The following is a 13359-nucleotide window of genomic DNA, read 5'->3' on the forward strand; positions in this document are numbered from 1 at the left end:
AGCATGCTGGGGCCTGTAGTGCACCATACCAGGGAAATCCCAACAGGCTGCTGTGTTAGTAGAGGGCTACTGGAGGTGACATAAAACTCTCTCCTCATGACTGACCCACCTGTGTGCTGCTTTCTTTTCAATCACTGAAAAGTTTCAAGGAAGGAAGAAAGGCTGTCCTGCAGAGCTGTGGATCCCCTGTTGTGGAGGGTTGTAAACTTGCATCTTCCATGGTACAACTACATGCATGCTGATCTTTCATCCACTATCTATCTAGCTGCAGGCTGCTGGACTTTAACTTTTGCGAGGCACGGAGCTGCCAGGGATTGGAATGTGGGCGGGGCTGCTGGTACACACAGGAGGAGGAGAAGAAGATCCTGCTCTCTCTCTCTTTGCTCTCCTGTCTGAGTGTCCGTAGGAGGAGGAGGGGGGTGGGCTGTCAGTGCGGGGTCTGGGCAGTGTGACAGAGAGTAGACGCTCTCTGCTCATAACTGCAGCCAGAAACCCTGGAGTGATATACCGGGCTTCTGGGCCCCCCCCCCCCCACAGCGAGAACTACAGGGCCACTACAACTCTGCCCCCTCCCTCACCTTGCACAGATCGGAGGGAGGCACGGCATATCTCCGATGGAGGGCGAGTGTTGCTAGATGGTGATTGGCTGCTAAGACCGCCCTTCATCCTAGCAGCCAATCACCTGCTTGTTTACCCCCAGCAGTTTCGCCCTCCATTCAGAACTGTCCCGCCTCCTGCTGTCGGCTCTGTGTGAGAATTACAGAGACGGCAGGGGGAGGAAATGGACGGGTAAGTACAGTCCCTCCCTCTTAATTGGGGTGGTACGGCTGAGCATTCCTGGGGTTTGGGTATCCTCCCTTCCCTGCTCCCTTTTTTCCCTCTGCTGTTATACATGCTGTCGGGGTGGGGGGGGCGCCTGGTTGAGGGGACTGTGCGTCTGGCCTATGTGGTTTTTACTGCCGGGGGTCCTTTTTTCTGGACGTTTTGGGGTGCTGAGCAGCCTTTCTGGGCTTTTACCTTTTTAAATGCTGTGTTTTGCCGCGGTTCTGACTTCGCTGGCGCAATTTTTTGGGGGATTTTCAGTTTCTATTGAAAATCCCATTGGTGGCCATTTTGTTGTAGCCGCGCCAGGCTCCCTATGGGCGCTCGGCGGCCATCTTGCCTAAGTCCTCGGCCTCTAGTGGTGACTCCTACGGCGCAAAGCGCCGTTCTCCTCACACAGCACTCCACGGCTACCACACGTTTTAACTCACGGCTTCTCCTCACACATGCAGCGGTGTGCGGAACAAGGGCAGCGGCACTGAACAGTCTTCTCCGGTGTGGTGAGTCCCCTGGGTAACCCCCCCCCCCCGGTCAGCGCAGCAGGAGTGATGGAGTTTTTTTCCTCAAATATGGATTCAGTATCTGGTCCTCCTTCCCCCAGGAGGCGGCAGCTGGTACTTCTGCTCCTGCACTCACAATAGACTCTTTGTCGGCAGTCCTGGAGACATTTGTTGCCAGGGTGGAAGCGGCGTTACTGGTCCGGGTCTTCAGACAAAACAGAACCAGGCACCTGAGCCGCAGCCGGATCCTGGTCTGAATCTGAACATTCCCACGGGGATAGCGGGCGGAGGGAGGGGGCGCTTTTTACCCCCTCCCTCCGCCCGCTATCGCCTGGGGAATGTTCAGATTCAGACCAGGATCCGGCTGCGGCTCAGGTGCCTGGTTCTGTTTTGTCTGAAGACCCGGACCAGGACCTTCCTTGTGAGGAAGACCCTTTAACTGGGTCGGGGCATGATAAGGCACTTGTCAGGGAACTTATCAATACTGTAAGGGACTCCCTTAAGCTGGATAGTGCAGCTGAGGTATCCGCTGAGGGCTCGGTCTCCTTTGGGTCACACAAATCAGACCGCTCTATTAAGGTTTTTCCTTATGTGCCTTTCTTTGATAAATTCATTGATGCGGAATGGGAAAAGCCGCAGAAGGCTTTTGTAGTCCCTCACCGCCCGGCGGTTCGGTACCCTTTTGAAGAGAACCTTTTAAAAAAGTGGACTTCTGCTCCGGTGGTGGACCCTCCGGTTGCCCGGTTAAACAAGGTGACCACTCTCCCTATAGAGGGAACCCCTGCTTTTAAGGATCAGACTGATAGAAGATCCAAAGCACTGACCCGTTCCATGTTCACCATGCTGGGGTCTGCCTTGCGGCCTATTGTGGCCACTACCCTGGTGTCTCAGACACTTACTAAATGGGCAAAGGTTTTGCGCCAGACTGCGGAGAAGCACTAACTCCCACCTGAAGTTATTAGACTGGTTGACTAGCTGGTCCAGGGCCTTGTCTTTTTGTGATGCTTTACTAGATGTAGCACCCTTGATATCCAGAGCTTCTGTTTTGGCGGTGGTTTTACGCCTCCTGCTTTGGCTGAAATGCTGATCTGCGGACCAGGCCTCTAAGAAAGCCCTGGCAAATTTACCCTTCAAGGGTGGGAGGCTTTTTGGGTCTTCACTGCATGACATTATCATGGATGTCACAGGAGGGAAGAGCACTCTTCTCCCTCAGTCCTCCAAGGGGAAGGAACCCCTCCGTAAGCCGGGTCCTTCCTTTCCCACATAGAAGTGGTATTTTCGTCAGTCAGGGCCCGCGGGTAAACCCTCCCAGACTGACAAGGCCTCAACTGGGGGACAGAAACGTCCCTGGGTGCGGAAGCCGAACAAGCCGGCACCCAAGACACCTGCATAAAGGCCTGCCCCAGCCGACTCATGGGTGGGGGGACGGCTTTGCCGATTCACGACTCGGTGGACCTCTCTGCTCTCCGACCAATCTGGGGTCTGCGAGGTGGTCTCTTCGGGGTACAAGATAGTTTCTTTCCTATCCCCCAAACAGATTCTTTCCCTCAAGTCTCCCTCTCCTACCGGCTCGTCGGGCTGCCCTGTTGGGGGCAGTAAGGGACTTGCTAGGTTGTGGAATAATTTTACCTGTTCCGCAGGACGAGAGGTTTCAGGGTTTTTATTCATATTCTGTTTGTGGTCCCGAAGAAAGACGGGGTCTGCCCAATCCAGGACCTTAAGGCTCTGAATGTCTTCGTGAAAGTAAGGAAGTTCCGCATGGAATCGATTCGCTCGGTGGTAGCTGCGCTCCATCCGGGGGACTTTCTGGCGTCCTTGTACATCAAGGACGCATACTTGCATGTCCCAATCTGCGCAAGTCACCAGAGGTTTCTGCATTTTGCATTCGGGGAGGATCACTATCAGTTTGTGGCCCTTCCTAACCCTAATCCCACTCCCAATAGTCCAAAATCCCTAACCCTCATCTCCCTCCCAATAGTCAAAAATCCCTAACCTTAACCCTAATCTCACTCCCAATAGTCCAAAATCCCTAACCCTAATCTCACTCCCAATAGTCCCAAATCCCTAACCCTAATTCCACTTCCACTAGTCCCAAATCCCTAACCCTAATCTCACTCCCAATAGTCAAAAATCCCTAACCCTAACCTCACTCCCAATAGTCCCAAATCCCTAACCCTAATCCCGCTTCCACTAGTCCTAAATCTAACCCTAATCCCACTTCCACTAGTCCCAAATCCCTAACCCTAATCCCACTCCCAATAGTCCCAAATCCCTAACCCTAATCCCACTCCCAATAGTCCCAAATCCTTAACCCTAATCTCACTCCCAATAGTCCAAAATCCCTAACCCTAATCTCACTCCCAATAGTCCAAAATCCCTAACCCTAATCTCACTCCCAATAGTCCCAAATCCCTAACCTCACTTCCACTAGTCCCAAATCCCTAACCCTAATCTCACTCCCAATAGTCCAAAATCCCTAATCCCACTCCCAATAGTCCCAAATCCCTAACCCCGCTCCCAATTCACTAACCCAGCTCCCAATAGTCCCAAATTCCTAACTCTAACCCTAACCCTGGGAGCGGGATTAGGGTTAGAGTTAGGGATTTGAGACTATTAGGAGCGAGGTTAGGGATTTGGGACTATTGGGAGCAGGAATTGGGACTATTGGGAGCGGGATTAGGGTTATGGTTAGTGAATTGGGACAATTGAAAGTGGGATTAGGGTTAGGGATTTGGGACTATTTGGAGTGGGGTTAGGGATTTGGGACTATTGGGAGCGGGATTAGGGTTAGGGATTTGAGACTATTAGGAGCGAGGTTAGGGATTTGGAACTATTGGGAGCAGGGTTAGGGAATTGGGACTTTTGGGAGCGGGGTTAGGGATTTGGGACTATTGGGAGTGGGATTAGGGTTAGGGATTTGAGACTATTAGGAGCGAGGTTAGGGATTTGGGACTATTGGAAGCGGGGTTAGGGATTTGAGACTATTGGGATCGGGGTTAGGGTTAGTGAATTGGGATAATTGGGAGCAAGGTTAGGGATTTGGGACTATTGGGAGCGGGGTTAGGGATTTGGGACTATTGGGAGTGAGGTTAGGGATTTGGGACTAGTGGAAGCGGGGTTAGGGATTTGGGACTATTGGGAGTGGTATTAGGGTTAAGGATTTGAGACTATTAGGAGCGAGGTTAGGGTTAGGGATTTGGGACTATTGGAAGTGGGATTAGGGTTAGGGATTTGAGACTATTTGGAGCGAGGTTAGGGATTTGGGACTATTGGGAGTGGCGTAAGGGGCAGGGATTCGAGACTATTGGGAGCGTGATTAGGATATAGTTGCAATGCTCATCCGAGTGTAATTTCTGAATTTGTCTGGGTGCACTCTCAAGTCCTCATATAGCAACGCAAATTGTCCACTTGAGGTGTGTGCTTGGAGGATGGGATGAACCCAATAGCGACGTTTCTGCCTCTGTTGGTGGATTTTCCCCCAATAGAGTAGCACGAACAACAAAAAAAGCTCCATAAACTCCATCTTCTTTCTGTACCACCTTCTCACCTCCATGAGATACCAGGAAGTAAACAAAGTGATGTAGAGAGGTGGGGTTGTCCTTTGACGCCCATGCTTCAATAACGCTTGTAAAACGCGAATGCGGTAAAAACGTGGTAAAATAGCGGTGTTTTAACGCTCCGCTATAGGCGTTTTCAGTGTGAAAGGGCTCTAAGGAAGAAATTCAGGGTCGGCAAAAAAGGCCAGTAAAGCATCGCCACCTGATTCAGAGGGCTCTAGCCATTTCTGTCTAGTACCATCCTCTCCTACAAGACCTAAATCACCTGTACAGGTTGAGCCATTACCTTTATCAGGCATAGCAGCCTCTCCTGCATACCAGCTTCTGCATATGTCACTGAAGACACTTTAGCAGCAGCTTTGAACAACTTGGAAGGGAGAATTGCTACTTTAATCGCAGCGTCCTCACAGAAGGACAAAAAGCGAAGTAGGTCCTCTTCGGTTGTCCTAGAGATCCTCCTTCAGACAAATCTGATGAGGAGGATAATGCAGCACCATCAGGGGAATGAGGAGTTATCCGATGGTTCAGAAGTATCAGATGAACCTTTTTCTGCTTCCCAGGTTCTTAAATTGTAGGTGCAATGTTATGCGGAAGCAGTCTGGTCTACATTCAAGTTACCCTCGCCTGGGTTAACTGAATCACCTGTCTCCTCCCTGGGTTCATTGAGATCCCCACAGAATTTCGGACCAAAAGCTCACATCGGACTTTTCTTGTCGAAATTTCCAATCGTATGTACGCGGCATAAGACATCTGGTCCTGGTGACTTATTTATGTTAAGTTTTTCAGGTTTATTTCTGATACTGGCTTCTGTTGGCCACGAGGGTACATTCTGTGACGTGTTATTAACATTACAGTCTCGGTTACAATTAGGGTTGTCCCGATACTAGTATCGGTATCGAGACCGATACCAAGCATTTGCCCGAGTACTTGTACTCGGGCAAATGCTCCCGATGCTTCACCCGATACATGTACTGTCAGCGGTGATCAGTGCATGGGGAAGTTACAATTTCCTCTTCTCTCCCCCCCCCCCCCCGCGCGTGGCTTTCAGCTGCTTTAAAATCAGCAGGGATCGGTGCTTGTACCGTATTTATTCGAGTATAACGCGCAAAATTTTATACCCCAAAAAAAAATCAAAGTTTGGGTGCGCGTTATACACGAGGGATGGGGTGGCAGTGGCGTTCCACTTTAAACCTAGCCTTTTGTATCACCTTGCCCGCCGCTGCTGCTACTGCCGCCGCCACCAACGCCGCTACAACGTTAATCACCGCGGCGCGGGGAACATTACAGACAGCTTTCGTTTGAATAGCTGTTTTCCCCGCCGCGCGTAGACACTCCCCCTTGGACGGATCTGTCCAATCGCGAGCAAGGGGGAGTGTCTATGTGTGGCAGGGAAAACAGCTGTTCAAACGAACGATGTCTGTAATGTTCCTGCGCCGCGGTGATTAACAGTAGGTGGTTGCATATACAGGGGACATGGCTGGACATACGGGGACATGGCTGGACATACGGGGACATGGCTGGACATACAGGGGACATGGCTGGACATACGGGGGACATGGCTGGACATACGGGGGACATGGCTGGACATACGGGGGACATGGCTGGACATACGGGGGACATGGCTGGACATACGGGGGACATGGCTGGACATACGGGGGACATGGCTGGACATACGGGGGACATGGCTGGACATACGGGGGACATGGCTGGACATACGGGGGACATGGCTGGACATACGGGGACATGGCTGGATATACGGGGACATGGCTGGATATACAGGGGACATGGCTGGATATACAGGGGTCAATACATTGTCAATAAATGATTTTTGGCAATTACAATGATTTTATACCGATTTTTAATCGAAAATTAGGGGTGCACGTTATACACGTGTGCGCGTTATACTCTGATAAATACGGTAACTCCCCAACACTTGATCACCGCTGACTGTCCCGTGTCCTCCTCCAGCCCCCCTCCGTTTTGCTGCAGTCTCTCTCCCTCCGTGTCCCCCGTGTTTCTCTCTCCCTCCGTGTATTCCTCAGTGTATTCACACTGTGTATCCGCTGTGTTTTTCTCTCCTTCCGTGCTCCTCCTCCACCCCCTGGAACTGTCAGGATGGAGAGCGAGGTAGGAGCCGGAATATCCGGCTCCTTACTGCTCCGAATGGACAGTCCGTGATCAAGGACTCTGTCCATTCACATAACTGAAACATTGTAAACTGTGATTGCAATGTTTCAGTTTATGAATGAAGAGAAGACGCTGTCTTCTCTGCATTCATTTTCAGCACAGCTGAGGCTGCTGAGAAAGGAACTGGGGAATCTGTGTCCCTAGTCCCTTCTCTGTCTCAAAGGGGAGATGTCAGAGGTCTGTTAAGGCCCCTGATATCTCACCATAGCCCCCCAACAGGGCTGAAGAAAAAAAAAATACAAAAATAAATATATATATATATATATATATATATATATATATATATATATATATATATATATATATTTATTTATATTATTGTAAAAAAAAGAAAAAACACACGGACACGGTCCACCCCCCCCCCCCCCTTAAAAAAGAAAGCTTTATAAATAAATAAAAAAATTAAAAACAAATTGTTAAAGATAAAAAAAAAAATACTAACACATGTGCCGCTGTCACATGAGATTTAAAAAAAGTATCCGTATTCAGTATCGTCGAGTACTTGAAAAAAAGTATCGGTACTTGTACTCTGTCTTAAAAAAGTGGTATCGGGACAACCCTAGTTACAATATATCCCCTCTTTTTCCTTTGTGAAAATTGAGGAGAATGCATTCAAAGCCTTTGCATTCTTTGTCTTTTGTAACCAAATTCTCTTCATCCTTTTTGGGGTCAATATGTTCTGACCTCACTTTCTTACTAATAATGTATTGAAAAAAATTCTTAGGATTTTTCTTACCTCTGCTATGTGCCTTTCGTGTTCTATTTTAGCTTCATTGATTGTGCTCTTACATTTCTTATCGCTATCCTTGTATTGTTGGAATGCTGACGATGACCCCTCACCCTTGTATTATTTTTAAGGCCTTTTCTTTTGCTTTTATGTGCATTTTTACATTCGCGTTTAGCCTCCCAGGTTTGATTTTTAGCTCTTTTATACTTATTGCCCATTGGGATGCACTGGCCAATACATTTATTTACTATGCTCTTGAAGCACTCCCATTTTTCCTCAGTTTTCCTTGTTCCCAGGATTTTATTCCATTTAATATCATGTAGCATAGAATGCAGCTTAGGGAAGTTGGCACTTTTGAAATTCAGTGTACTAGTGTTCCCATTGTGCTTCTTATTTCTGTGGTTTATGCTGAATGTAATCAATGTGTGATCGCAATTACCTAATTTGCCCTGTATTTCCACGTCCACGATCATGTCTGTGTTTGTAATCAGTAGGTCTAATATTGCTTTATCCTTTGTTGGTGCGTTCACCAACTGACCCATGAAATTATCCTGCAAGACATTTAGAAGCTTTAAATGAATGAGCGGTTCCTTCTGCCCAGTCTATATCTAGATCATTAAAATCCCCAAATATATTAACATTCATTGCCTTTCGTTGCCACCATTCCAAACTGTGTTAAGAGGTCCGCCACCTCCTCTTCTTCCCTCAGGTTAGGGGCCTGTAGCATACACCCACTATTAATGTCCCATTATTTTCCTTCCTTTGGAGCTCCACCTACAGGGATGTGTAATGGTAAAATGTATTTGATCTGAATCATTTAAGTGTGACAAACCTGCAAAAAAAAAATCAAATCAGGAAGGGGGCAAATATGTTTTCTGTGTATTTGGCTGCTTGCGTGGAATTCAGCTTTAGGAAAAACGATTTTTGCCCCACAATGCTTGTCCATAAATTACCTTTAAAATGGTTGTAAACCTCAGATATGAAATGTGAACAAAGCATATCCTTCTGTAGTGTGCACTTGTTTCAATTAGGACCACTCGGTGTCTGCTTCCTTCCTCTGCTGTAGCTTGAGTCACTTAAGCTGCTTGACAGCCTCAGCTCTGTTCCTGTGTGTTGTGTGAAGTGGTGTGTGTCCAATCGGCTCTAAACTCACTAAGCTCTGCAGAGTGTAACTTCAGCTCTCCGTCCCCTTTTTTCTGAGAGCTCAGACAAGCTTTATAAATTTTTAACTTTCCACGGCTGAAGAGACCTCAGATAAACAGGTACTCCTTATGTAGGAGGATTTGTTTCATCTCTGTATCACCTGAGGCCAGTCACTTCACTAGGTATATGTGAGGGTTTAACAACCACTTTAAGGATTGAAGTTGTGCAGCTTTGCAAGAGATGATTGCAGAGGTGAAAAGGGTCCTTGCCAATGTTTATATATGGAACATATAAATTGTAGCGCTGGGTGATAATGAGGTTTTAAACACTGAATGTCTAATAAACAAAAATTATAAACCAAAAAAACTGATCCAAATGTACATATACATAAAACAAAAGTCCAAAATAGTGAGAAAGCTTGATTGATGTATACGACTAGGTAAATGGTCCTAGATCAACGATAATTCACACTTGAATGTGATGCACACTTGTGAAAAAAAAACACCACCAAAGAGTAGAACAGAAGAAACACATAGCGTAATACTGTAGGCAATGAGCGTTTAATAATGGTTAGAAACACCTACATGAAAGTGGAAGAAAAGAACACTTTGATCAAAATGTGCGTGGCAGCAGTGGGTGACTGCTGCCACGCACATTTTGATCAAAGTGTTCTTTTCTTCCACTTTCATGCAAGTGTTTCTAACCATTATTAAACGCTCATTGTCTACAGTTTTACGCTATGTGTTTCTTCTGTTCTACTCTTTTTCCAATACATCGGGTCCATGGTTTGACCGTTTGGGGGTCATCATCTTCAAGCACTAGACGTCTCTCCCTTTTGATTGGTGGATTTGCTGTTTCTTGCTTTGTGAAGATCTGGTCCTGCACTGTCACATCCATTGTGTATTCACAGCTTTGTTGACCCTTTGGGCGTAGGCTCTTCAGGGTTCAACTAGTCCGGTAAGCCTCTGTAAAATTGGTGGCGGTTTTTTCACAAGTGTGCATCACATCACGTTCAAGTGTGAATTATCGTTGATCTAGGACCATTTACCTAGTCGTATACATCTGTGACGAGATCCTTTCTTGCCCAGTTCTGCTCTCCCGACACTCCTCTGCTACCATTGAGTCAGCTTGCAGATTGCAACGTCTGATGGTCCAGTCATCCAAGGTTCCGGGATCCGAATTACAGCTATGTGCCATTCGGACCCATTAAGAACAAACACCAGGCAGGCTGTATGTAAGTTCAAACAGGACTCTTTATTTTCAAGTACACAGCACACTTTTATACAGAATTTTGGAACATCCCACTCCCAACAACCGCTTTCCTATTGGTCAATTGTAAAGTATGCAGTCTTCACTCAGGTCCTCCTTGACCATGCAAATGAGGACTTGAAATAGTCAACAGGGATTGGTCCAATAGCTTGGATAGAAAGACTTGTGTATTGAGACAGAAGCCCCAGGGGGTAATCAATGTACACAATAACCCGGTCTACTTAATTACTACCTCTGAGAGGTTACATTCCTTTTAGACAATAGAATGCTAATTCAATACAGCTGACAGGCTTCTGACCTTTAGAACAATACAAAGTCCCTTAGCGTAAACACATACATCTTCAAACATACATAATAGATTCAATTAACCTTCAATCCCCCAATTCTAGCCAGACGGACTGTCTCCGACACCCGCTCTTAACCTGCAGAACACAATAAAAGGTATTTCACAAGCTGGTTCCACTTAGCATTTCAAAAGCCGGTGTTCTTGCATTGAATGTCCCTCTCCTGTGTAACAGATGTCAAGTAGAAACACTTTAATATCTCAAGATCCATGACAACATCAATCAAGCTTTCTCACTATTTTGGACTTTTATTTTATTTTGATCAGTTTTTTTGCCAACACATCTGTCACTTGGTGTTTTTTTGGTTGCCAGCATTACAATTTAAATGTTCTGTTTGTTACTTTCCTGTTGTCCACTGGTTTTTGTAGCTGCTCACCTAGCGCAGATTTATTTTGTTTTGTTTTAATGTTTATATATGGCAGTGACGACAGGATTAAAAAGAGCAAGGTTTTATGTATATTTTTAACAGTTGGAAGTATTTATTCTAGGCACGTTCGCCATAAATACCAATGTTGTATATCCTGTTTGTTACTGTTCTACCCAAGTGTTTTCCAGCATGGAAATAGAAAAGTTGTAGTTATGTGGCCCTTGAACATTATTTATAACATTTTTAATCAAGGTTAAAGGCATAAGATTTTCAGAATAAGACAAACCAAGTCCTTATGAGGTAAATACTGATACCACAGATCAGTACCTATTTGCCTAATTTGAAATGCAATCCTGTGATGCTCATGACCTGAACTGCAAACATTTGCACTGTATATTCTTCTTTTTTTTTTTTTTTTTTTGCATCAAAAACATCCAAGAGAATCTCCTCAAAAAGGATGACTATTGTAATATGTATTAAATGCTAAAATACACATCTCGGCTAACACAGAACCCATTTTAAAGTAATGGTTGCCTTTTTTTTTTTTCCTCACAGGCTGAAATGAGTAGTTGGATGCGGGTGATCAATGCCTCACTACCTTCCTCTCCTGGCGACACCTCAGACCATTCCCCCAGTGCACCCAAAGGTTTAACACGAGCAATGACTATGCCACCAGTTTCCCCCAATAGTGCCACAGAAGGCATGGTAACACTACGCAACAAAGAAGGAAAAGAGAAGGACAGAGAAAAGCGCTTTAGTTTCTTTAAGAAGAAGTGAACCCTCTGATGGCTGTCAGCACATGCTCCTCTGATCAGATCATCACTGCTTATAAGGCCCTGACAAGCCAACAGCATAGGACCTTTGGAAAAGGGAGGGGCTTGGGTGGATGTGTAGGTGAAAAAAAAAATGACAACTGAATTTTATATATTAAGCATATTATGCACCTCCAATAATGAAAAGACTTTAATGCCCTCAATTGCAACATAAATTGTGCACTGAAAAGATTTTTTTTTTGGGGGGGGGGGGGAAGCTTTTTGCAGCTCTTTTAATGAGGTATGTGCGCAGTTTTTTGGGGGGGGGTCATTATTCCATCTTCATTGAATTCCTTTGTCTCAGTGTGGGGTCTTTCATTGCCCATACGTGCATGTCCAGCCATGGTCTTTTACATGAAATCAAGTGTTGGAGATAAGTTGCACATTTAGCAGCGTAACAATGGCGATGCAATAAACTGAAAGAACTCAACCATGTGATGCCTCTTACTGACATGAAGACATGTGATTCTTATTGTCAGATGGCTTAATTTTTTAACAGGGTATACATAATCATGCATGAATGTGTGGTATTCCTTATACTCACAAGTACTGACAACATGTTTTTAGTACTGCAGTTGTACCTATGATTCTTTAAAAAACAGGTTTACTAAGTACCGTCGGCAACTAGGTAAGCTGAACTATGGGACTTCAGAGTGAACCTGTACTTTAAATTACAGGTTAACTTTATGGCTGGCATGGTAAGCAGGTTGTACTACTCTCAGTGCTTTCAGAAACTTTGTGAGAAAGCAAAAACTTAAACGTGGCTGTTTGCCACCCTTCTACGTACCAATGGCAGTAAGTACGTACTTTGGCAGTAAGGCCCTATATTGTAGATGAAGGGATCACAGGTTCCCTGATAGTGAAATTACATACGGTTGCAAGTGGACCTGTTACTCTAGTTAATATGTGTACACTGCAGGTTTACTTTAAATGGACACTATTATCAGGAAAAATAATTTTTTGTTTAGTTTTGTTTTAATATTGTCCCTCTGTGATTTATTTATGATGTACTGTATAGATCCTAAGACTAGTCACACTTCAGCTTTTTTACCTGTCATCCAGATAGACAGCTGAAAATCTGATAGTTAAACTTTAGCAACACAATAGGGATTATTTATGAAAGGCAAATCCACTGTGCACTTAGAAGTGCAGTCGCTGTAGATCTTAAGGGAAAATCTAAAGTGAGGGGAAGCTCTGCTGATTTTATCATCCAGTCATGTGCAAGCTAAAATTATGTTTATTTTCCTTGCATGTCCCCCTCGGATCTACAGCGACTGCATTTCCCAGTGCACTTGTAGTGCAAGTGAATTTGCCTTTTGTAAATAACCCCCAATGTTTTGTTTAACCAAATTCTGTACTTCACAGCAGTTGCAACTGTATTTGCAATGTGGCCATGGACATTATATGTCAGTCTCTCAATCCAGCTAACAATTTAATGCAGTGGTGGTAAACCTTACAAATATAAGGGGTCTCAAGTGTGGCCCTCCACATGCCCAGATAGGCCTGAAAAGTAGCTTTATTTTAGTTAGTACAATATATCACATTGCAACATGCAAAGATAATCTCTGTAAAATGTTAAGATGAGATGAGGTTGGCTTTGCACAGACCAATATTGCCACAATGATGACATA

The 13359-nt window shown here is 45.4% G+C and overlaps 1 protein-coding gene across 1 annotated transcript in view; it reads left to right on the plus strand.

The window, feature by feature from the left end:
• SPTBN2 (spectrin beta, non-erythrocytic 2) overlaps window positions 1–12158 on the plus strand; it is a 904339-nt gene extending 892181 nt beyond the window's left edge. Inside the window, 1 exon segment of the mRNA XM_040328797.1 lies at window positions 11472–12158. Coding sequence (XP_040184731.1) covers window positions 11472–11693 — 222 coding nt within the window. The 3' untranslated portion in view covers window positions 11694–12158.
• The last annotated feature ends 1201 nt before the right edge of the window (window positions 12159–13359 follow it).

Source organism: Rana temporaria, chromosome 11 (assembly GCF_905171775.1).
Source record: "Rana temporaria chromosome 11, aRanTem1.1, whole genome shotgun sequence".
Classification (NCBI taxonomy): domain Eukaryota; kingdom Metazoa; phylum Chordata; class Amphibia; order Anura; family Ranidae; genus Rana; species Rana temporaria.